General features: G+C 35.3%; 2 protein-coding genes across 2 annotated transcripts; one reads left to right on the forward strand and one right to left on the reverse strand.

Annotated features, from left to right (window-relative positions):
• The first annotated feature begins 3,474 nt into the window (after window positions 1–3,474).
• On the forward strand, window positions 3,475–5,528 carry LOC135127315 (uncharacterized). The gene is made up of 8 exons (XM_064053758.1): window positions 3,475–3,641; window positions 3,699–3,859; window positions 3,907–4,165; window positions 4,219–4,387; window positions 4,437–4,575; window positions 4,635–4,940; window positions 4,994–5,313; window positions 5,393–5,528. Exons 1-8 carry the CDS (start codon window positions 3,566–3,568, stop codon window positions 5,526–5,528), a joined length of 1,566 nt encoding a protein of 521 aa, XP_063909828.1. The 5' UTR covers window positions 3,475–3,565.
• Window positions 5,529–16,745: 11,217 nt separating this feature from the next.
• Window positions 16,746–19,316, reverse strand: LOC135126762 (solute carrier family 22 member 19-like). Its single transcript, XM_064052891.1, has 8 exons — window positions 18,967–19,316; window positions 18,651–18,909; window positions 18,429–18,597; window positions 18,239–18,377; window positions 17,876–18,181; window positions 17,509–17,825; window positions 17,305–17,456; window positions 16,746–17,177 (listed from the first exon to the last, which is right to left on the reverse strand). Exons 1-7 carry the CDS (start codon window positions 19,282–19,284, stop codon window positions 17,378–17,380), a joined length of 1,587 nt encoding a protein of 528 aa, XP_063908961.1. The 5' UTR covers window positions 19,285–19,316; the 3' UTR covers window positions 16,746–17,177; window positions 17,305–17,377.
• Between the last annotated feature and the right edge of the window lie 6,829 nt (window positions 19,317–26,145).

Consider the following 26,145-nt stretch of genomic DNA (forward strand, 5'->3'; position numbering starts at 1 on the left):
CTTACATGGATTTCAGCAATTTTTTCCAGTTTTCTTTAAAATTCGGTAAAAATTCGGACAGAGATTCGCCTTGGGGAAAAATCTCGGAACAGGCTGATGGCACGACCAAAGGCACCTCTAGACTTGACTAAAATTTGCTTCCAAGACTTCGCTTTTATAAAGATTTTAACCCACTTATTTTGTCTCTCGCGACATTAGAGTGTAACAAAAAAGTCTAATATGTCTTCCATGGGATGCCTCTTAGATCGTATTTCGCGATTTTATAATACTGTTACGAAATACACCCTTACGCCGCCCCAGTACGACGCCTATGGCCGTCGAGAGCTTTCTGGACGTACGCACGGCGTTGATGGGTGAATCATCACTGCTGACGGTGTCGACGGCCGAGCGGCGGGCGCATAAAAACAGGTCTGGAGCCGGTTACCGGAAGTCTCGAAGCGGCGTCCAGGGAAGTCTCGAAGCGGAGTCGCGATGGATGTTCGTGAAAGATCTCGATCGGAGAAGTATGGGTTTAAATAGAGGCAACCGTCGGGAATGGATTATTCAGCCAGTGGAGACAGTCAAGAGCGTTCAGTGAAATTCGCCGGAATAATTTCTGTACATATTCGTTGCAATAGCTAGTAGTGTAATTCGAGCTAAAGAAATAAATCTTTGAGTTTTACCTACGCCCGATTAATTATTCGCCCGTCAAACGTAACAATACATTATATTGATGGTCCATTCTGATTATAATCTTTGGATGATATTGCATGCAGATAATTAAGATTTGCAAATTTGCGAATTTTGTTTTTCGTCTTTTCATTGCGATTTTCTCGTGAAGGCTAGATATTAAGGTTAGAAGGTTACCTAGGTTAAATTTAGTTTGGTTTGGTAGTTTCATAAAATAGCCTCTGTTTAAACGAACCTTAATCGCATCGATGGCGACGCCACAGTTTTCCTCACCACCGTAATTGATCATTAATGTTTTCCTAATCGGAAATGTGTGAGTTTTTGACCATGTTGTTAACATGTGGTGTAAATTCGTTGATTGTAAATTCACCGTTCATGTTAGAATTTTTAACCGTTCATGGTTATAACACAGTTTTACAATCATGAAAATTGTTATTTTTACTTAACGCAATCTCTCGAAATTATACATTTTATTTTTCTTGTATAATATTTTAAATTGCCAAATGTCTAAGAGGACGGATGGTTTTTTCTAACTTAAATTTATTATTTAAATTTAACAGATTATCATTTGGAAATTTTAAAATAGTAATTGGCAGTATTCTTGATTTAATTTTAAGCATTGAGGGGGATTTTGTACTGATTTTGTGTTATGATTTATGTGTTCTATGACTAATCATTCTAGAATTCTAGAATTTTGGAATGTTTATACTCGGATACTCGTCCCATAATGAAGTGTATACCGAACGAGATTCTTGTGATTTCGACCATATTTTAACATTTATGATCTAAAATTCGATTTACGATGTCTTGTAGTCTTAATTCATTAATTTCGCTTCATTGAATTCGGGTGGCGAGAGCGGAGATGGAACGAGGAGATTTTATAGCTGAGCGAATACAGCCTTTTGAAAGAACTGAGTAAAATTATTCACGCCATATTTTTGTGTCGTAAATTTGAGGTTACTTTTCCAACTTTGCCGTCCACCACTTGCATTAGAACGTATTCCGTCATTTCAAAACACAACGTAGGGTCCCATCTTGTTGACCACAATGTTGACGATCACCGTTCATGGCCATTTTTCAAAATTTTCGCGGGTTTTTGAATTTTGTTTACATGTCAATTTATGACAGAATCTTTGGGTTATCACAAGGTAATTTGTCACACATTTCAAAAGTAATAATAGATCCAGTCACTTTATACGGCAACGCAAAACTTTAAACAGGAATATATACGAGATGAATTATTTTGACCACTTCGTACGCGATAATAACGTAACGTTTGTTCCTCACAACAGAATGATCACATATTTTTTATTATTTATTTATTGACAAATATATAATGTCAACGTGGTTAGCATCGACACAAATTTTGACAAATTTTTTACTTCCTGAGCACAAACTAAATAAGTATTGTAATAGGATTCCTCCGACGAATAGCTGCTTTCATATTTTCTGGACGTTTCATAATCCCTAGAATACGAAAAAATAAATCTTACGTTTACGTCTGTATCTGTCTATTGATTTTTTAGAAAAAAAAATCAAAATTATCTATCAATATTTTTGAAATTGAACTTTGAAACTACAAAAACAAATGCTCTGAAATGTTGCAAACGTCTTAAGGTTACTGTAAGTACGGTAAATGTATAGCTAAGCAAAATTTATCCGTTTATCCCCTCCCAAAAAATTCATGACTTCATCTCAAAATTTGACTGAATAAATCATATGTAAAATATGCACAATATGAATGACATGACTTTATACAATATTTTTTAGAATTACTGGTGCAAGGTGACAAAAAATCATGAATGGGGCAATCTATTTTGTTGATCAAATCAAGGACGTCTCACTCCATGTTCCCGAAATTTTGGGAATACAGTACTGTTATTATTTGATTAATATTACAGTGCACACCTGTTCAAATTCATACATGTGTTCTTACTAAAATGTTGACATGACATCACAAAATTTTGTTATGGAAAAACATGAAGCATCAGCATACTTCTTTACCCGTACTTTAAAAATCCACAGGTATAATTTTCTTCATAAAAAAAAGTCCAAAAATATGATTACCTATAATACTATACCATACATTAACAAACTGATAAAATTTGTTGAAATTTGGTTTGACGCTCCAGTGGACGTTTTCCTAAGCAAAGCAATTTATGTCTGTTATCATCAGTTACATTATTTAGTATTTACTAATAAATCTTGCTTCATCACTACATACAACATTTTTTATAAAATTGGGATTTTGCCACAGTTGATTTCTGACAAACTGACAGAAATTTAATTTTCGGAGATAATAATCAATAGGACCATTTGCACGGGACATGGATTAAATTTATTCGTTGTTAAAATCCGACAACAGGATAATATCTACTTCTCTGATCAGCGTTATTTGCCCCACATGAGGATTTCCTGCATTTGTTGGCCAGTTTTGATGTAAAGGATGTTAATTTTTTTGAAAATCTTTTGGGTTGGTGCGGTGGTTTTAGATATCTGAGTGTATAACTCTGTTGCAGCGCTAGTACACTTTGCGACATTCTCCATAAACCATAAATAAGTAGGTACCACATCAACTTTTTCGCTGTTATTGTATGAATACATCAGCATTTTAAGGTAATTTAGATGAAATCTTAACACTACGTAACTTTAATTTTTTTTTAATTTAGTAATAACTGGAATTAATATTTTTGGTTGCCATCTCAAAAGGTGCATTTAGGTCATTTTAGCTGAATAACCCTGTACATGAATTGCATCATAACAAATCAAAACGTATTAAGATGATTGTCTGTCAGTGTCATTGAAACGTCGGATATCATTTAAACCAAATTACACCTTACAAAAGAATCCTGTTTTGTGTTGCTGATATATATTGCAAAACCTAACGACGAGTGAAATGAAATTTTTTAAGCCTGACGTAAAAATATCGTCGACTTCACCACCCGAAGAAATTTTAAACAGTCTTGCTGGAAGTTGTGGCCGTTGGCAAATAACAGTGACTGCCTTTTCCATGGTCGCAGTTTTTCTAGGTACCTTAGACAGAGTCGCAGTTTTGAATTCTGTACCACTACATCTAAATTTCACTTGCGCTGATGGAAACGGTAGTCAGTGCGAAGACGCAAACGGAACTACTTGCGAAAAATTCACATTTTTTAAGGAGTATAAAACTATGATTACATTTACTGAAAAGGTAATGCACTGGCATTGTTGTACATGTTTATTGACATTGTACTGTAGTTGAATCTGGTTTGTGAACGAGAGGTATATGCAGCCTGGATAAGAAATTGTTATCGGGTAGGTTTGGCAATAGGCTATATGTTGACTGGTAGTTGTGCCTCTAAATTTGGAATTAAAGTTACAACAGCACTATTCGTATCACTGCATTGTTTTACGGGACTGTTGGTAATTAGCGTATCCAGTGAGGAAATTTTGATCTTTTTTATGTTCTTCGCAGCTGTATTTTCAGCTAGCATTTTGTGTTTGCCTAGTATAATAGGTAAAAATAACTATAAAACAGATTTTAAAAAACTTGAAGAGGTTTTTTTACAGTGTGTGATGCGGTCGGAAATAAATGGCGAACATTTGCGATGGGTGTTGTTTTTTCCTTCAGACCAGTGGGATCCCTTGTTTCCCAATTAATACAAAACGCTTTCAAGAATGTACAAGGAATATTAGCAACGGTTTCTGTTCTGCCTCTGATTGTTTTAATTCCTTTGCTGTATCGAGTTTTCTTTTTGTTAAAACCTGCATTAAGAAATTGATTATAGGTATTACAAAGAATCTCCTAACAACATGCCTCTAATGACAGCATATTCTAAAGGCGAAAAAACACTTCGTGAAATTGCAGAGATTAATAGATGTCCTATATCTTCCAGCATTAAAATCCGACCGGTACAGATATTAAATGTACATATTTGCAGGTGACTGTTTGCTTTATTACCATATCTTTTAGTATTTTATTTCAGGATAATCACATGCCGCAGAGGCCCACCTTTTGCGAAATTTGGAAACCCGTAGGAACTAGACATGCATATCTAGCTCTAGTTTACATTTCTTACTGCATGGGATTATGGAATGGTATTTTATTTCACTACGCTCCTAAAGATAAGGTCTTTGGTTATTTGAACGCGGTGTGCCAGGGGCTAGGGTGCGTTTTATGTATAACTTTGATGCATTTTGTTCCCCACAGAATAATAATTGGTATTTCTGAATTCTTAAAATGCATATTTGTTAGTACACTACTCATGTGTGGCGTTTATTCTATACTAAATGTACAAACATCTTTACATTTTAGTTTTTGTTTTTTTTAACTTTGTACTTTTAGGAAAGTATGTTACTCCTTTCACTTACATTGTCTGCAGCTTTTGTAGAATTCTTATCTTTAACGACTCTTGACAATATAATCCCCCGAATGTTCCCAACAGAATTAAGAAGTCTTGGTCTTGGATTATGTTTGGGTGTATATCATTTAGCTCATGCCTTAGAAGTTATTGCACAATTTTATTATAAACCGACCGCTTTCTATGGTACTTTTTCGATTTTGTTTTTAAGCTTCATTTTGGAAATGGTAGCATGCTTTTGGCTTTGGAATGTTCATAAACGTGAACTCCCAGATTTTTTGGAGGATTGTGTCAATTTTAATACGTAAGTGCTTGCTGTATAGCTAAACTGTTATTAGCACTGAATTGCAATCATACTTTAATGCGGTTACTTTCTTTTCTAGGTTCTACAAGCCCACCAGATATTTCAGCATATTAGATAATGCCAGTCAACATGAAATTGAAGTTATACAAGTAAATTTAAGCACTTCACCGAGAACAAATCCACCCAAGAAAACTAAATTCCGCAAAACAACATGATGTAATATTCAGACTTATTTGTAAATAGGCTTTATTTTTATGTTGATATTTATTTGTAAATTTTTTGTTGAATGTTTTTCTTGAATTTCTGGTAATAAAAAATGGTCGAAGGTCATTTCGACAGAACTTCCCTCACCCTGGAAGTACAATCCAACAAATCCCGTTTCTTCGAAAAAAATATAAAATGCGCTACGGGGGCGCAAATTCGAACACGGCGTGGTCTGCACAAGTGCGGAAAATAGGTAGTAGTACCTATATTTAAAACAGATAACAACAGTCAAAAATTTTAATTAACGATTTATCAAGCTTATGATAAGTTTCAGAGGTTATCTGTCTGAGAAAAAGTGACACAGACAGACGGACGTGACACCTACTTTTTTGTACACTAGGGATCATAAAACATCGAGAAAACATGAAAGTATAGCTCGAATATTATAATGCTTTCTTCGTTCACCACCCGAATTAAAATTAGTCCACGGTTACTTAGACAGAAATTTCCACACCACTGAAAATGATTCAAAAAATTAGTTGAAGATTACTTCGAGACTTCGACAGAATTTCTTTCGCCCATAAATTACAACTTTTGCGAAAAATTAAAAAATTTGATTTTGCCAATTTTATTATTTTTTATGGCAACCATTATAAGCTAAAATAAAAATATGTATCTAATGTTTGAGTAAAGGTAAAGAAACGTGGTAACTGATTATTACAAGTCAGTTTTTCTATTACAAATTTTGTATTGATGTCACCCACATTTTTACGAGGACGCATATATCAATTTGGATAAATGCATTGTAATACCTACTAATAATAAAAGTATTGTATTATTGTTATTCTTGAATAGTGATTTATAATAATCAATAAACTAACCAAACAATGTAATCACGTCTGTCGTATATAATAACAGAAGTGCGACTGAAGACTGAACTGAAAATTATTTATGGTACTCGTAATTTAAGAGAAATAACGATAATACTTATCAACCTGTAGACGTGAGAGTGAGAGTGAAACATAAGCTAAACTAAAAGATGTTTTCTACGAATTGCAATAACCAGATCACAATGCGGACGGTCCAGACTTTTTTATTGCTCTGACTTCCGCTTATTGAATAAAACACTACATTGTATTTTGATTTTTGATGTTGTGATGCACATTTGGTTAATTATAACTTTTCTAGATCTATGGGAGGCTCAGCATCCCCTAGCCTCCCCTAGCTACGGCCTTGTCTAGGAGTTGAAATATCGAGAAAATATGAAAGTACTAAATTACCCGATGATCCATTACTGTATGTCCTCAATTTTTCAGGAGGGATGAGCAAATACATTTTGATCAAAAATTTACCATGCGTATGACGTCTTTAAAACATCTCCTAGATTTCAAAGCAGTAGATTTTGTAGTTCCAGACATTGATTAAATACATATTACATTATTAAATATCAATGTTCCTGATTAAATCAATAAAATAAATTCACGCCTTCATTAATTTTTTTGAGTCACCCTGTATAAACGAATCCAAAAAATATGAATGAAATGATAAATCACAAGTACAGGGTCATCATATTTTCTCCATCTTAGATAGGTAGGATATTGGGCAAAATTTAAAGCTGACGTCATCAATTTTTTTGAGGTGATAAGTAAATATATTTTGTATAAAAATGTATTATGCTTATCATATCTTTAAAACATCTGCAAGATTTCAAAGCATTCGGTTTTGCAGATTCAAAATTAGAATTGCAAAATGTTATTTTATAATTTTTTTTTTCCAAAAATCTGGACGTTTCGGGTAAAAACTCAACGCGGAATCATAAACTACATATGTAGGACTATGTTATTTTAAACACTTTAAAACCCATTTACCATGTACAATTTTGAAGTGACGTCATCACATTATTGGTGTGGATGATTAGACAAATTTTGGTTAGCGTTTTATCATCTACATGATATTCCTAATATAAATACACAATTTGACACCAATCGGCCCAGTACGGAGCTTATGTGTCTAATAAAAATCCGTGACGGCAGACAGACGGAAAAGAGAGACCTTCTTCGTTCTCTAGGGGCCATGACAGGTCGAGAAAACGTAACAGTAGAGAGTCGGCCGACGGACTCGATTACAATATACCTATCCTTCGCTTACACTCGCGAACTAATAATTCTAAAATTTTATTTTTGCGAATTTTATTTTTTTATAAATTAAAATAAAGATACGTGTGTAGTGTTAAACCTCGTTCATATCCACTTAGCAAACGTTACATGACAAAAAGACATAACAAAGAAAGCATACCACCAAACCTATCAGTTCACAATGGCTTTGAAATTAACGTAAGTTTATGTTTTTGACATGCGCGTTTCTCTTTTCGTATCTTGTTTATTTTACAACTGTCAACCGTGGTTGAACTTGAGGTTAGAAGTTATAATAGATAATAGTGTTGTATCCGTTGATACTTGATTCCGTCATCCATTCTGCTTCTTCTGAATTAAAATGAGTTTAGAACCTATCTAGGTTAGAAATAGAAATACGCCGTGTACCACCGTACAGTCGAAGGTAGGATGAACGAACGCTGATTGGCTGTGCCTAGGAAACATGGCATAAGAATACGCTAAAGTTGAAGTTCGGTCAACTTTACTGTAGGCCATGTTATATCTTCTATGTTTTTGCTCGATGTGAACGGATACGTAAGATTCAATGCTTTTCAACTTTTTGTACTGTATTTTATGTTATGTTACGTATGCTAAGTGGATGTGAACGAGCTTTTAAAGTGAAGATAAAGAAGTATGCCAAACATATGTTTCAAGTGAATTTTTCCATTACAAAATGTGCTAACGTCATCAACATTTTAACAAGGACACTTTTATATTATATATTATATTGGAAATGTGCAATATAACACTAACAGTACTATATACCTAGAGTACGAAAAAATAAGTTCCACGTTTCCGTCTGTTTGTCTACTGTCTAACCGATTGTTGTCAAATTTTGTAAGTATATTAGGAATATCGCGTAGATCGTAAAATGCTGACCAAAATTTGTCTGATCGTTCCCACCAACAATATGACATCCTCCTAATTTTGGAATAGTAAATGTTATTTAAATTTTATAAAGTAGCATACTTTTCCATTTGTAGTTTATGAATCCGTGTTGTTGTTTTTTTACCATAGGCATCTAGATTTTTGCAAAAAAGCCAAAATTGTGTAACGACATTTTACAATTTAACTTCGACAACGCAAAACCGAATGCTCTGAAATCTTCCAAATCTTGGAAGCATAGCAAATAGTCAATCAAAATTTATCTGCTTATTCCTTCCCAAAAAAAGTTGATGACGTCATCTCAAAATTTGACCGATTAAATCTAAAATATGCACATTATATGTTAAAAGTCTATGCTGTTTTTTATCAATGCATCCATATTTTATATACATGCTTATACCTTGTGATAACCCAAACATCCCGCCTTAAATTGACATGTGAAAAAAAATTGAAAGCCCGCGAAAAATTTAAAAATTCAAATTTGGCCTTGGCTATGATAGTCTAACAAAATGGAACCCTACGTTGTGTTTTTGAAAAATGACGGGATGCGTTCAGATGCAAGTGGTGGACTCCAAGGTTGGAAAAGTACCGCTAAATAAAACAGATAATTTTTGGGGGGCACAAATAGTATATTATTAGCCAAGGTTGCAAAGCCAAGCATTCTAGACCGAGGGCAAATTAGAACCCGAGACGCGCAGCGTCGAGGGCTCTGAAGCGCGAGATCTAGAAGTGGCTTTGCAATCGTGGTTAATATACTATTTATTGAACTTTGGATGAAATTTAAATGAAATCAAATTAAACGTTCTGAATACAAATATTTGAATATCACAAATTTAACAAAAACAATTAAAAATCGGAATTATTGTAAAGTAACTGGATGCAAATACACAACTTATTACGGGCGTGTGGCGGCAAATTTAAAATTATGGCAGGCAACAAGAGCACAACAAAAATACCCATGTTCTAGCACAAGCGGAGGTTAGGGCTACTGGTCGTGGCTGTTCTCCCCCGCGACGGTGATTCTATTTGTCGCAAGCCTACCGCAAAGCATCTCTCTATTACGGACATGCCGTACGGCAGGCCGTTACGGTCGCAAACCTGCAGTTGGGTCTCGACTATTGGGCCAAATCGACAGTGTTACAACATCTCGAGCGCCCTTGAATTCTATTCTAACCTGCATCCTTTGTTCAGATGGCGCGATAGATCCCGCCAGCTCGACTAGGAACCGCGCACTCCGTTTCTGCTAAGTTTTCTGTGTTTTTTAACCTCAATTCCACTTTAAACGTTCAATGTCTTATGACTCTGATATTAACGACAACTGAAGAAGTGTCAAAGTTTCAAAAAGAGTGTGACGGTCCACCCTTGAGGAGAAACCGCAAAATACCGCATAGAACATAATTCTCTAACTCAAAGACTAAATTCGCATATTCGCAAAAAGCAAGCAAATTGCGCATGTCCAATCGCGTATGTATTCCAACCACCAAATAATTGCAAAACCCATATTCGCAAACCATTGAGAAGTGCTCACTCAGTCAACCCTAGCTAAATACCACACCCAAGCAAAAGTTCCAAGATGGCGACAGCATGTGACGTTAACATGATAACAAGACAAAGAAGAATCCACAACGTTGGCACGTGATTCTAACGACATTCAATTAAAAGCACAGAGGAACCAACACCAAATAAATCACACCAAATTAACTACCAAAGGCGTTACACAATAACGCAACGCAAGATAAAAGAAGCATAAAACAAACCAAATCTCACGCATTACCATCAATCTATTTTGCGACTTATCAGTCTGACGACATTCTCGGAACAACGAAACTAAGACTTATAAAATCTCTAAATAAAGCCCAAAAGGATTGCATTCTTATCAACTAACCCAAATACGAATACCACGATGCAACACGTGCACTCATAAAGATGCCACCAAAGACATAATTAATGAGAAAAACGCCGTATAAAAGGTCGCAAAATCGGGAAGTCGAGGAAGTCGAATCCAGTGTGCCACGAAGACGAGAAGTACCCACGACGATCGATACCCAAGTAGAGCCGTGCTGAAGCCTTGTCCAGCTGATAGTTCCTTGCCCGAAATTGCGAAGGAAGACTTAGAAAAGTTCCATGGTTTTTTGTAAGTGAAAGAATCTAAATTTAAACCGTCATGCATGTGTTATCTTGCTTCTGTGCCTTCTTCGATAATCGACTGATGTGTGATTAATAGAGAGCGGATTTCTGTCGGGCTAGACAAGGCCAAACTCGGTACGGCTCGTACGGGATGGGAATTTATTGCAGTTACCGGCTGCACTTCGTTTATTTGAGATTAGAATAACGCTGCTTCGTTGCACTCTGCTGTTAATTCCAGTTCTCATTTACTTAGCCGTTTGATTAATAAATCGTTAATTGTATTTATGGAATCAAGTGACAATTAAATTCAGTGATTACCTATCACCCGCTACTGAGTCCCGGCGATGCAGCGCGTCCCCACCTATATCGTGACGTAGCCCGACAGAAATCCGCTGTCTAGTGATTAACCTGGACCTCCGTCATTATACGAAAAATTTAACTTGTTAAATTGGGGAATGGTCCATTACTGTCATCGAAAGGGCGAACGTTTATCAACTAAGAACTGAGGAATTATCTGAGAGATGGGTTACTAGTCTGTCGCTTAAATGCAAACGCCATTAACAAAATGATGAAGATAACGAAAGCGGTCACTGCACTCTACGGTCCCTGTTTTAATGTGAATCTCGGAATTTTGACGAATCTTGGGGGGATTTCCGGATAACCCGTGTACCTTAATAAAAGCTTTAAGACTTCCCGTAGTTAATGATTAATCGCGCATTTATGAAAATATGTAGTATTGTCATTTGTTATTTTTGCTCTAAGGTCCGGAAACTTCCTTCCATGATTTTGAACAGTTTCTTTTATTCTTTTTAATTTGTTTATGGAAATGCTAATCATTCCAAATTTTATTACTGCGACTTAGGATAATAGGGAATGATCCTTGTGAAAAGTACCATTTGCAAATTGGACCTCATATGTCCATGTCAGTTTAACGTCATACTTGTAATTTTTACTGCCAATTAATTTAAGTGTTATGCTAATATTTTCTTAATCAGGGATAAGGAAACAATATTTAACGGATATTTCAAATAACGTTTTCGTTTTAATTAGCTTTAAGGGGACATTGATATTTGGCCTTTTGTAGTAACGGTTGATTACCATATATTTAATTGAAGTGAATAGTAACTCTTTTAGTTTTGTTTTATCAAGTAGGTAGGGATTATTTAGCGGACGCGTCAAAATACGATTTTTGGATTCGTAGCCTTAAGAATGTATTTATATTTCATCTTTGTCTGGGACTTACAATTTTTACCATTAATTCTGTTTGAATTTAGATTTAATATACTTGTTAAATGAAGACTACATTTTACTTATTACCTCTCCCTGATTGCAATTTAGCTATCCATTTCCAAGGAAATGGGCCTACACCCAAATAAATAATTTTGTTAGTGTCCATGCTTGGCCACCGATAATAACACGGATGGACACGACAAGAGCAATAAGCAACATTTAAATTCGCCATAAAATCTTGTGACATTTTAAATATCAAATCATTTTTATTTAAGATTAAGATTGGACATCAGATAATTTATATGATGGAAACATTCATCAACAAAACATTTACATAAAAAAAACTAGCAAAGATTTATGAAAACAAAAGATCTTGTGTGAAAAAAACGTATGCAAATAACAATATTACGTGAGGTTAGAAGTGCAAAGCATTGAAATTTTCGTTCAGTTAAAATTATACAACAAAGAAACTTACTGAGGATAAAAATTGTGAGATAGAGCAATATTATATGAGGCAAAAAATTGCAAAGCTAACAAAATTTATGTGAGATTAATATTTACCACACTTTATCAACGCTTCAAACAAAGAGTTTATATTATGTTAAATTATGCCTTGATCCAAGTGGTTACTTAAAATAATTAACTTTGAGAGTTTATCGTGAAGTGATTAGCCCAACAAAACACGTAATAAATAAACACAAAAATATTCAGTCGTCGTTGCGAGGAAAAAGCGTCTTGGTGATTAAATTTTAACGTTGCGAGACAACGGTCTCGGTGATGTAATTTTTAAAGTTGCGAGGAAATGCCTCGGTGATGTAATCAATCGTTAACGTTGCGAGGAAATGCCTCGGTGATGTAATGATGATAACGATGTTAATAATTATTTTAACTCCCCGTCTGTTCACGATATAATGAATTTTATTAATTTAACTACCGTAAATGAACTATTAGCAATCTTGTGTGAAGAATTAAGAAGTGTTATAATTAGAGAGATGTAAAAACAGTTCAAGGACGCGGTTATAACTCCCACTCCTCATTATCATTGCCACGCCAGTGTCGCGCGGCGAAATGCAAGATTTAACATACATATCAGTAGTTTAACAGCGGACGCTGCTGACGGAAAGTGGTGGGAGGCGCCTGGCCTAAAACTGCATCTCCTTAGTTATAATGTAACACTTAAGTATTAGCATCTCGAAACCTCATTCATAACTTGTAAACAAAAGGTGTTATCTTGACTAAGTGAATTTCATGAAATCTCCTAGTAAATGTCTGTCTAAGCAAATCTAATGTCTGTTAAATTGTGTTAGAACCAGTTAACGATTAAAATCCTAACCTGATCGGTGAATTGACAAACATTAAAACAAATTTACAGCACGTGTAGCGTCGGTCGAAAATTAGCACTTTTTCCGATTAGAAAGCCGCAAGAATTAGCTGCGCGGGTTTGGGGAAAACTGGGCGCCATCGTTACGATTAATTTTCGTTAAACAAAGGCTTCCCCCCTTTTATTAACTACCAAACCAACTAATTAACCTAGCTAACTTACAGCGTCTTTTCACCATGTACACGCAACACTGAACCAAACAATCATCATGCTTTCACCATGCTCTTGCCATGCCACAAAGCGCTAGCGTGCACATGGTTGCCTATGTTTAACGATTTTCTTTTTATTGAATATTTTTTTCTCAAATTCTTCAAATTGTTCAAATGTCATTTCCCGCCGCTGTTAATTAATTTCAGCGCGAAAATTTGATTCAAATTCGGTCCTCACAACCTACAAAGTGAATAAGGGGACAGTTTTACTGCCCATCCCATTATCTCGAAAATTTGAGGATACAGCAGGTATTAATAACAGCATCACATACTATTCTAATTGATATACGTCTCCTTGATAAAATGTTGATGACATCATAAAAAAATTTTATATGGAAAAACGCACTAGTAACATATACATATTGTACGATGCTTTTAACTTCCCGACCGTAGGGATGGTGCAACTGACTGCTGTCACATTTTCTCGATGTTATGAGCCCTAGAGTACAAAAACATAGATCTCCCGTTTTCGTCTGTCTGTCTGTCCGCCATACGTGTCTTTTAAGACAACTTAATGACATTGAAGTGATTAAAATTAAGTACAAAGTAGGCCACTAAACATCTACATTTTTAAGAATACCGGTTAACTTGACCAAGCAGTGTCATTGATATTATTGTATTTTGTATGTACAATGTAGATTGTCAGGATACACATTTTAATAACATTATGCTACATAGTGATACTAATACTAATACATAACAATTAACCATCACGTTCTGTAATGAAAACGTAGGATGCTGAAAAACGATTGTTTCTGTGTGGACGAACACAGTGAGTGTGGTGTTGGTTGCATATATAAGAACCTACTCACAGATTACGGATATCCGTAATCTGTGACCTACTTATACGACAATCATTCTTGCAGCAGAATTTACAGGTTGAACCATTCGGAGCTTTCATCGAATTCCTCGTTCTGATCGAACGGTGAAGAGTCAGAGTGGCTGACTCTAGCTGCCCTATGCATAAATATTGCCATCTCTGGCAGGTTTTCACCCTGTACAGTTGGCACTGAGGAATTTGGAGTCACAAGATTATTTGGAGCTGTAACTGCTGAGCTGTTAGGTGGTATAATTGGTTCTCGTTGCTTTGGGATGAATCCGTCGACTACATCATGGTACAAGATATCTTCTTATACCATGGTCTACATCTGTGTATAGCCCTTCCTTTAGTCAAAACAAAATAATGCAAGTTATATTCCCAAAATCCCATTTGAAATTAGCGTTGGCATAGTTTCTGAACTCGACCTTTGAAGATTTTAGTTGTAGCTTTGGGTATTGGATTTTTCTTTGCCAATTCTTGTCCAATGTTCCTTCGTACGAGGTCGATTTTTGTTCAAATATTACATTGGAACATAAATTCAGCAGGGCTAGTTTGGGTGATAATATTTGGCATGTTTCCACACTGCATTAAAAATCTGTGTAAACTCAGTTTGAACTCTTCACTTTTTATGAGCTGATTACGAAGATTTTTCTTTATAGTTTGGGCATAATATTTTTCAGCTTCAGAAATCAAGAGCCATAGAAGGGACCGACGTGAAGTGTAATCGTAATCCCAAGGGTGAACTGGTACCTTCTTTGGATTATTGCAGTTTTTACAACCCGTTGTGTATTCTTTTGCTGTGTTCTCAATAACTGCATCTACACCTGGCCACTATACATAACTTTGTGTCAACAATTTCATTTTTATTATCCCAATGCGTGTAAAATGTAGTTTTTTCATGATTCGGGGTCGAAGTGTTCGCGGAGTGAACGGCCACACGAATTCTTTTCCGAATTTATCCATCTTGTGTGTAAAATTATTCCGTAATGTAATTTTTTGGTAGTCGGTCACCATCACGAACGGCGAGGTAATTAATTCTTCAGTGTGCAATCCTTAATTTCTTTTTTTGTAATTGAAAGATGTAATTTGTCTATCTTGGAAAACGTCATGACTGTTATGGTAGTGTTGGTGTTCTTGAAAGATAACCAGCATTTGTATGGTCTGTAGTGCAGCGATATTTGATATCAATTTGAAAACCAGCCACATAAATGACATAGTGTAAAAGTCGTATAGCAGGAGTAGCAGGTAAGTCTTTTTCGGGGTGAAAAATTCTTGTAAAAGGTTGATTACCATTACATTCATTTGACCAGTTGTAAAGCGTTTTGCTTCTGAGTAATTCTTGTAACGAACGTATCTAGTTTAGTGGTCAAGTTCGGTAAAAATCTTTGGTAATAACGACTAATCCTATGAAGATTCTTAAAACTGCGTCACTGACTGGAAATTCCGTCCTTAAATTAACTCCATTACAGCGCAAAACCCCGATTCTAAGGTAATCCTCAAATAACTTAACCACAAAAATCATTCATGATTCCTAGAGTATGAAAAAAATAGGTCTCCCGTTTCCGGGTGTCGTTCTATCTGTCTGCTTCTCTATGTGTCTGGCGTTTGTCGTCTCTGTCGATTTTTATTAGAGAGATGATTTTCGAAACTACCAAACCAATCGTTGTTAAATTTTATATGTAGAAAGTCGTACACTGGTTTTTGAAAGCACTCTTAAAATTTTCAAAATTTGTAATAGACGTATTCGTGTGTATGGTGCAATTGGTGAACGACATAATTAATAATACGTTCATAAAATTTATCGCAGTGGACGATTTTGTGTGAACATTTGGGGGTGCATGGGAGCTTCGTGTATGTTTTTGGTAATAATTTTGTTGGTCAGGGTTCCGTTATTATAATACTCACCCTGTCCCTGTACGTTAGGAATGTCATGTAGATCGTAAAACCTTAACCAAAATTTGTCTAATCATTCCATCAAAAATGGGATCACGTCATATCCAAAATTTACAATAGTAAATGTTATTTAAATTCTTAAATACCTACTCTTGTGATTTATTAATCTGCGTTGAGTTTTTATCCTAGACATAAGATTTTTGAAAAAAAAATCCAACTTTTATTACAAAATGTTGCAGTTTTAAGGTTACCATAAGTATGGTAAATCGTTAATCAAAATCTCTTCTTTTATCCCTCCCAAAAAGTTAGTGACGTCATCTCAAAATTTTGGCAAATAAATCCTATCTGAAATACGCAAAATATTATGAATTTAAACCATTACACTCATTTTGTAAAATTACTTATACAGGGTGACTAAAAAAAGTGAATGAATGAGGAAATTTATTTTATTGATCAAATCAAAAAGGGCTCACCCTATTTTTCGGAAAATTTTATTATACAGTTCTGTTATTATTAGTACTCCACTGCATCTATTCATATTGTTTATTTTGACATATCACAGTAGTGTCAGATTTTTATAGATAACACGAATTTGAAACAATCATGAACAGTTAATACAAAATGAACTATACAGCGTTAATGTGCAGAGAATAATTCAGACACAACTTGACTTGTACTCATTCATCGACTGGACTGGATTTGACTAGACTTGCTCGCTCCCGACGAAACTCCTTATTTAAACAGCTACGTGTTCCTTCTGGATAGTTCACGATCGCTGCTTCGAGGTTGTTCTGGAGCGCGCCACCTTGAGTTTCGGAAGAACCGCTTCTAGACTTTTCTTTATGCGAACGCGACCGTCGCCGATGATGAATCTCCGGTCATTGCGGCAATGTAACTACAAAACCCATGGATATCGTATTGGGGCTGACCATGGGTTTAGTTCGTAACAATACATTCCAATTCTGAAAAACTACAATGTTGTAAAGGATGCAAAATATTTAATTAAATATTCATGAAATAACAAATTCGCAGAAATACATCACAGTCATGTGGTAACATAAGGTAAAATAGTTTATATGTAAGACATACTATAACAATATATTATTACTAAAACTGTTTCATTTTTGTTGCTGGGAGAAATATAAATTTTTGTCTGATTTATTCAGTCTGCAAGCTCAATTTCAATTTCCTCTTGTTGTTCGTTGTTGTAAACTACTACAAATCTCGTAGGTTTATAGTACCTGCAAAACCAAAAAAAAGTTTTAAACTGTTTATATGTCAAATAACATTTACTTGCGGAATCTAATGCAGTCTACCAGAAAATCTGGTAATTCGCGGTTGTGTACTTTCCAAAACCAGGAGCAGGCATATGCTTCAATAATTAGGGCTATTATTAAAAAAATCCCGGTGACATAAATGGCATTACGAACATAATGACTTAAAAATTTTTCTAAAAAGCCGCCAAAATGATACACACTTCCACACAAACCGAAACAGTTGCCTCTTAGTTCTGTAGGAAACATTCGAGGTGTGATTATAACTGCTACACTTATAGAAACTGTTTGAAAATAAATGCTAACCATTTTTAACACAACAAAAGATGTATCCGTCTACAAAAATAGTATTACAAATTGTGTCGTTTACGATTTACTATAGGTACGGTATTTTTTAAGTGTACATCATAGACACAAAGTCCAGCAATGCTCAAGCATTTCAAAAATTCAAAAGTACCCATCACCATTTTCTGAGAGAGCCAGTGGCATAAACATAGTGACGTTATGCAGCCAGCTAAACCACTCAAGCCGCTTATGGTGGAATAGGTTAGGTTCTGATAGGCGTAGTGGGTTAGTTTACTATTGATGTACCCCATGAAAAACCAAAAAATTACCAGAGCTATAAATGGTCTCCTCACTTTTTTAGGTCGCAAGATTTTTGAAAATTTTGTTTTTTGAGGAATATTTGTACTCTAAAATAGACCACTGAAATATATACAAAAAGGATAAAGACGTCATAAAGTACGTACAACTACAACATGAACCGGTCTTAATCTTGTAGTAGGGGGAATAGAATATTTACTACATTTTGCTATTTTGAGAAGGGCTTTTTCACTCTTTTCAAATTCTTCTACTAGACAAATATAATTTGGAGAATCTCTAAAATACCTAAAAGCATAATTTCATCAAAATAATAATTAGAAGTAATAGTTTCTGCACAGCAAAGGAATTAATAGTATTAGTGGTATAATAGAATTTGCAGCGAGGAGTCCTTCAAAATTTGAAAAAAGATCAACATAATAGGGTAGAATAATAACAGAAATCGACTTTGGTATAAATATAAGTCCCAAAGCAAATGTTCGCCAGTTATTTCCAGCTGTATCGCAAACTAAAAACAAGTTGACATTTTCAGTTGTTATGTTATGTAGCGCCCTGCCTCACTTGTCAAAATTGATACCACTCTTATAGCCATCGAAACAATTCCATGTGTTAACATATAAGCAACTAACAGCATAATATTGCTTACGCTAATCATAAACAATCCTGTCAGGCACTGTAGTGGTATAAAAATCATTGCTGTTATTTTATGACCTAGTCTATCCGCCAAGGTACCAGCTAGGAAAAAACCTATCGTCAACCCGAACTGATAACTACCTTTTACAAAGGTAGGGTATTTGCCTTCACCACAAACCAGGTTTAACTGCAACAAAAATTCAAATTCAAACCTTTGGATTTTAAATAAGTTTTCAAAGATTACTTTTTCTGTAAAAGTGGCCAGGTTACCTGACGGTATAAAAAACACGAAATTAGTACACGAAGTACCATTCGCAGATGTACATTGACTGCCGTTGCCGTCAGCACAAGTAAAATTTACTTGAGAGGGTAAGGATATTATAATAGATAACTGCTCCGTAAAACTAATGAACTGAAAAATTAAGCTGATAGAAATTACGGCTATTTGCCATAACCCACAACTTCCAGTAATACTGGGTAGAATCTCTTCTGGTGGAGGAGACGACGACACTCTCACTTTATTCTCATAAAAAACTGTGGGTGGTGATGATGGTTCGGACATATTTTTTAGTTATATGTCTAATAAATGTAGTTTGACAATTTAACGACAATTTAAAAATTAACAGTTAAATATATAAAAATATGAAATGACTGTACATAAATAATAATTAGACTGCTATAGTAACGGATCAGTATAATAAGGCGGCCACACACAGAGAGGGAAGAGTCAAGACTTGAATGTACGTGCCACGGGGTACAGTTAAAACTGCTAGTATTTGGGGAAGAATGTGGCATGTGCAGTCAAGTCTGTTGGAATCAAAATTGGCTTGATTTTTCGCGTGCACAGTTATAACTGCGCGGGGAAAACTCAGTGTGTGGGCACAAGTCGCTGCACGCTTGAGTTTAAATTCAGTTGCGCCGTTTAGAGAGTACAGGTTTAATAACTTAAGACAAGCGTGCACACTTTTGATTGCACAGTCTTCCCTGTGTGTGTGTGGCCGCCTATATAGTCTGTTAGACTAAGCACCACAGAACAGTCAGTACAGAGTTAGTCACGAGAGAATTACTTCTGAAAATTATTTTTTCGCAACCCAAAATACGCATACCATGTACCATTTGATACTATCTGAATTTAAAATGAAATGCTTAATCCATGATTGCTTTGAGTTTGGCAATCTCATTTTGACAATTGTGGAAAAGGAGGTCACGCGAGTGTCCATGGTGGTACCGCACCCAGTCGGAAATCTCCTCCGGCGTCGCTAATAAATTTGTCAGTGTGCCTCTTGATCTTTTGCAACAGATTAATCACGAGAAAATTATTTCTAAAAATTCCTTTTACGGCATTTTATTCAAAGGTTACAACACAAACTCATTAACTACTAATCTGTTGAAAATATTGGGCATTTTGTGGGAATGCTACGGCTTTTTGTAAATGGATGGCCGAAGAAGTCCAGAGGTTGCAGATTTGCACTTCGAAGAGGCTCTAGGTGACGCAGAGATGGCGAATTAACACATGCACATTAGCGGCCAACAACATTGGTAGAGCACTTACGGCTTCAGTATAGCCCAGATTGATCTGACTGTATGTCATCGATCCAGTGGGGCTCTATAGGCGAGTCAACGATGAAAAAAAATGTTAAAAATTAATTAACGTCAAAGTGACACTGCCAACGTCAAAGCAATCATGGATTAGGCATTTCATTTTAAATTTAGATAATATCAAGTGGTACAGGGTATTAGTATTTTGGGTTGCGTAAAAATAATTTTCAGAAGTAATTCTCTCCTGACTAACCCTGTATAAGCACTATCCGTCTATTTGTTCTACTTCAATTTTGTCTCTATGATCAGCATCATGCATAGCAAAACTATTACAACAGATGTTTCGTTTATTTATGTACAATAATTCATGATCTGTCTGTAAATTCCCTCTAAATTTTCATTAATAGTTTCACTCCGTAAGATGACCCATCCGAGTTTTTTAGAGCGGCAAAGCAAAATACCCATTACTGGACATCAACAAATATTTTAAAATTAATTTGGACTCAAGTATTTGACAGCGGTAGCAATTTCAATATGAAACTGTTGTTATTTTTACAATAGCTAAAAATTACTCTAAAGTTATTTAGACAGAACTTCCTAAAACAGAGGCGAACAAATACAGCTACGAAAAATTATAAAATTTAATTTTTTATGACTCCTATAAGTTAAAATAAAGATATGTGTGGATTGGAAGATATACGTATGTTTCAAGTGAATTTTTTCATAAAATTTCGTGTTGATGTCATCAACATTCTATCAAGGACACATATATCAATTTGAATAGGTGCTGTGTATTTTTAATTGTTGAAGATTCGGATGTTTCTGGTGCTTAAAGTTGGCTTCCGACAAAATGAAGGTGTTCTTCACTACGCTCGTAATATTTGAATAATATTGTTACGTTGTACGGGTATTTAAAATCGGCGTGGGTTAAACTCAATAATTTATTTCTTAGTAGCTCGGATTTACACGACTAATTACAGGGTGATTATATACAAAATAATTCCGACGTAACTTCACTGGGTTTTCTCGACACTCGTTGGACTCGACTTGTTAACTGAATTCAGCTCTCGTTGTCTGGACTACACTAACTCCTCCCGATGGTGGTTCCAATTTAAACATCCCCGCGGTCCTTCTCGAAGGTCCCCGTCACCGCTTCTAGGCTTGTTCTCGAACACTCGTCGCGACATCCGCTTCCAGGCTCTTCTCCGGCCGGCGTCACCGACAATGAGTCATCATTGCCGTACATTTTAGAACCCATAGGCGTCGTACCGGGGCGGCGTATGGGTTTAATTCGTAACAATATTTTCTCGAATAAATACAGCCTGACTGGGGTTTATTGTGACAGATTTTAAGGGGTGATAGTTTGCATTATTTTGAGTAAAAAACCTTAATAACATTTACAGCTCAGACTTATTCCAAAAGAGTTATAGAATACACAAATTTCATAGCCCACCGGTTGAAAACCGCTGGAATTCACCTGATATATTGAAATTTTTACAGTTGTTTTATTAGAAACCATGACAATAAATTCAATAATAAAATAATACTTCTGTTTGACAATTTGTCAAAGTATCTGTGAACATGTTTTAATAAATTTAAGATGGATGTCAATGGGTATTCACTTAGAGAATTAGCGGACATTCATTTAATTTATGGAGAGGCACGCGGAGTAGCCCGTGTGGCAGTGCGTTTGTATGGCACTCGTTTCCCTCACCGACGGTTACCCCCCAAGCAGCAGACTGTCGTCTAATTCACGTCAATTTTTGGTCATAACTCGTCGGCGACGTCATTCGCCCAAAAAATCACGTGATAATGACGAGATTTTTATGACTTACTTCTGACGTCAATTAATGACGTCAAAAGGCCGTCCTTTCTTGGTCATTTTTTTGTAGATTATATGATCAATTAGATGTGGATCGTCGTATTCTTTAAAAAGTGGCCTTCATAATGCTTAATTATCTTTAGAGCAAAAAAAAAAAAACAACGGCTTTATTAGAAATACACCAAAGACAAGTTTTTTCATCTAATAATTTCTAATCAAATAATTATTTCTGAAAACTTGTTTATACTCTGGAAGTGTTATTTTGTAAGTACCTGCTTGGCAAATTATAAATAGAATATCCTGGGTTGAGCGTATAATAGTGAAAAGACCCCACGACACAAACAAAGTCATAAAAATTCTTTGTCCATTGTCCCTAAAACGGGACAAGGTTTTGAAGAATTCCTTCCTCGAATTTTGATTTTATAAAGACGTTTATAAAGTGATGATGGTTACCAAAAAATTAGAGAGTGATTTAATATTTAGTTTTATTAAATTTATTCATCTAATGAAAAAATAATGCTCAACTTTCGTATTTACCATACAATACATCAGATGTTTGAGGCGTCCATTCGGACTTTCCCTTTTTTCGGTATTTATGTTTATTGCACTTCACAGTGAAGCATCCCAATATTTCCAGTTGGTTCTCAACTGCCGAAACTTTCTCGTGTATCCGTTACTCACTTCATTTTTAACGCAGTTTTGTGAAAATTTCTGTACAGTGTGGGTTATACTTATTTACACTAGGTAAGTTAATATCTAATAAAGTAATCATTTTAATTTTTACATGTTTCTGTTATTTTTGATAACAGTACGTAGATAACAAAAGCAGTTTTTTTAAAAAAGACCACCATTAATCACTGAAGATACTCCCACTGATTATGAAGAACTTACGGTGATTGTTTTTGAAAATGAGGCGCCATAAAAAAAAAGGTATATTACTGCAATTATTTATGTACTAATGCTAATGAACATAGTTTTATTCTAGATTTGAAACAAATACAAAACACATGCGCGAAACGAAAGGAATGCTAAAGGAAACGAGTGAAAAAATCTCCAACATGGAAACGTCATCAAATCTGACAACTGAAAAAGTAAACAAAAATAGAAGTTATGCCGCCAAGACCACACCTAAACAAATTTTGACGAATTACAAGATTATCTTTGCCTATTACCCTATTAGAATAAGCAGATTTCTTTGTAAGTTAAAAAAATACAATGAATTCATATATACATATAACATAATTGTTCCGGCTTGAAGTGCCAATGTTTCGTACAATCCGAATCGGAGTACCAACGTTTTTTGTAATCCGGTTGATACGACCATGTATGGTCTTCCGAATTGTACCTTGATATTGATCGAAGGACCTTTGTTTGTTATAATTGAAATAATGGACAGCGTTCGGTTTTGATGTTTAATATAGGACGGTTACAGAAGTAGGTACCTACTAAAATTACAGTGCTATTTACAAAATCAGGTAAAGATACCCAAAAGGGTCAGTGGCCGCTTCCGGAAATGCAACACATAATATTGGATATTATATACAGGTAGATGCCTGTAATACTACGATATTTTTAATAACTTACTATACATGGCACATTTCGCTTCATTGTAAAAAGTATTGACGAGATTTTCCTGATAGGCTATACGTTTTTGTCAATGCAACCATTTTACGATTATCCGTTAGATTCAAGTAAATTTAGCATTTTTAAAATGCAGAATTTGTCTTCTGCTTTAAGCTGTAATCCCTTAAATTTAATAATTTCGCTATTATTGCCCATAGACGAAAAAATGATTGCATTTCCATTAATCCATGCACTCTAATGGGTTTTTCTTTTCAGTGCAATAAATTAAGGCAAACTTAAAAAAGTTAGGTTATTAATATGATTGTTAAAACAGAATTAATTCTTAACGGTACTTTTTGGTGTGTTGGGGACAGTCAAGTCGTCGTGAATTAGAAAGTTTTACAGTGTATTTTCAAAGCAAGTAACTTCAACAATGCGATTCAACTGTCTTTTTCCCTTTATTCTAGTTTTTTTTTTATATATTTTTTGTAAATAGATTTGTTTGTGTTTTTAAGACTGATTTATAGTTTATTATAGTTTTCTTTTAATATTCTTTGTAACTAATTAGATTTCTTTGTGTTTTTAAAACTGATTTTTCTTTAAATAGGATATTTTATTGCAACGTTTATTTTTGATTATATATTGTATATAATTATAATTTTTTTGTTTATAGTAATTTGACTCGTAATTACCTGTATGTAGATTTATTTGTGTTCTTAAAAGTAGTTTATCATTAATTTGTTTAATTGACATATATTTTTTTATTTGTTTATTGAAGTTCATTGTTGGTTGTACAGAATTGTACTAAATTTATTTTTTTTACACTAATTTGTTTTAACTTTAATTAATACATATTTTGTTTTGGGGTTCAACTGGTGATTATAACGAATTATAATATTTTACTTAAGGTAAATAACATAAAAATATAAAAGTATTTCAGCGTTTTATTTATTGCATATTTTTTTCTAAAAATCAAAATATAAAAAACGTCTTAAAATGGACAATAAATGCCGTCTATAAGACGTCAGTACATCACGTCAATAGTTCATTACAAAATGACGACTCTAAGACGTCAGTACATCACGTCAATAGTTCGTCAGAAAATGACGTCATCTGGACGAGACATTTGACCGTCATTGGTACGTCAATATCACGTGAAATCTTTGGTCACTATGACGTAATTGATGACCATTTATTCACGTGAAAAAGACGACATCATGTTGCCTGGGCCTCAAGAAGAATGTTTCAAGATCTGCACCAGCGACTCCAAGAAACGGGATCCTTGTTACCTAGAAGAGTCGAACGAGGTCCACAACGCCCTCAGCGAATTGTCAACATTGAAGAAGAGGTGTTGGATGTTGTACATGATGATCCTGGAATTAGTACAAGATGCCTTGCCAAACGATTTAATGTGTCTCAATGGACCATTTGGAGAACACTACGAGAACAGTTGTTATATCCATACCATGTTCAGCGTGTACAAGCTCTATCTCCAGCTGATTATCAACCCCGTTTTGCATTTTGTAGTTGGTTTCTACGAAAGGTAGAAGAAAATCCAGACTTTCCTCGTATTATTTTGGCATCAGACGAGGCAGGATTTACGCGTCGGGGAATTTTTAATTATCACAACGTTCACGTTTGGACAGATGAAAATCCGCATGCCATAAGACAAACCCGTTTTCAGCAGGAGTTTTCAATTAATCTATGGGCCGGTATTGTAAACAATTATCTTATAGGACCTTTTGAACTACCCCCGCGGTTAACGGGTGCCATTTATTGGCGATTTTTAAGAAGAAATTTACAGGAATTGTTGGAAGAAGTGCCGCTACATATCCGGGAAAGTATGTGGTTTCTACATGATGGGGCGCCACCTCATTTTAGCCGTCTGGTACGACAGTTTTTAAATGTTCAATTCCCTGAAAAATGGATCGGGCGAGGCGGGGCTCAGCATTGGCCTGCCAGATCTCCCGATTTGAATCCGCTAGATTTTTTCTTTTGGGGCCACATGAAGTCGTTGGTTTATACAGAAGAGATCAGAACAGAAGATCACCTCAGACAACGAATCCATGAAGCCACCAATATCATTCGCGGGGACCCGGAAATGCTCCAACGAGTGCAGGAGCAATGGATTCGTCGTGCCAGTGCTTGTGTGAGAATGAATGGAGCTCATTTTGAGCATTTGCTTTAATAAGGTGTTTAAAAATAAATAAAATTACTAACAGTAGTATTTAATTTTTTCTACTTAGTAAAATTTAATATTACATAGTACAGTGGTTCTCAAACGGTGGAGACACATAAAGTTCTGACTTAACCATACGTTTTAGACCTGTGGCCGCCTGGAAGTAGGCAACCAGTTATACATACATAATGCAGCCACCGGATTGGCAGTTACACCGCGCAAGCCTAAAGAGGAAACGCCACGGTGGAAACGTAAAGCAGACGTCCTCTTCTTCTCCGACCACTCACCGGGTGCAGACGTCCTCTTCTTCTCCGACCACT

Source organism: Zophobas morio, unplaced genomic scaffold (genome assembly GCF_036711695.1).
Source record: "Zophobas morio isolate AGI-343-1 ecotype UQ-CSIRO unplaced genomic scaffold, CSIRO_AGI_Zmor_V1 ptg000011l, whole genome shotgun sequence".
Taxonomy (NCBI): Eukaryota; Metazoa; Arthropoda; class Insecta; order Coleoptera; family Tenebrionidae; genus Zophobas; species Zophobas morio.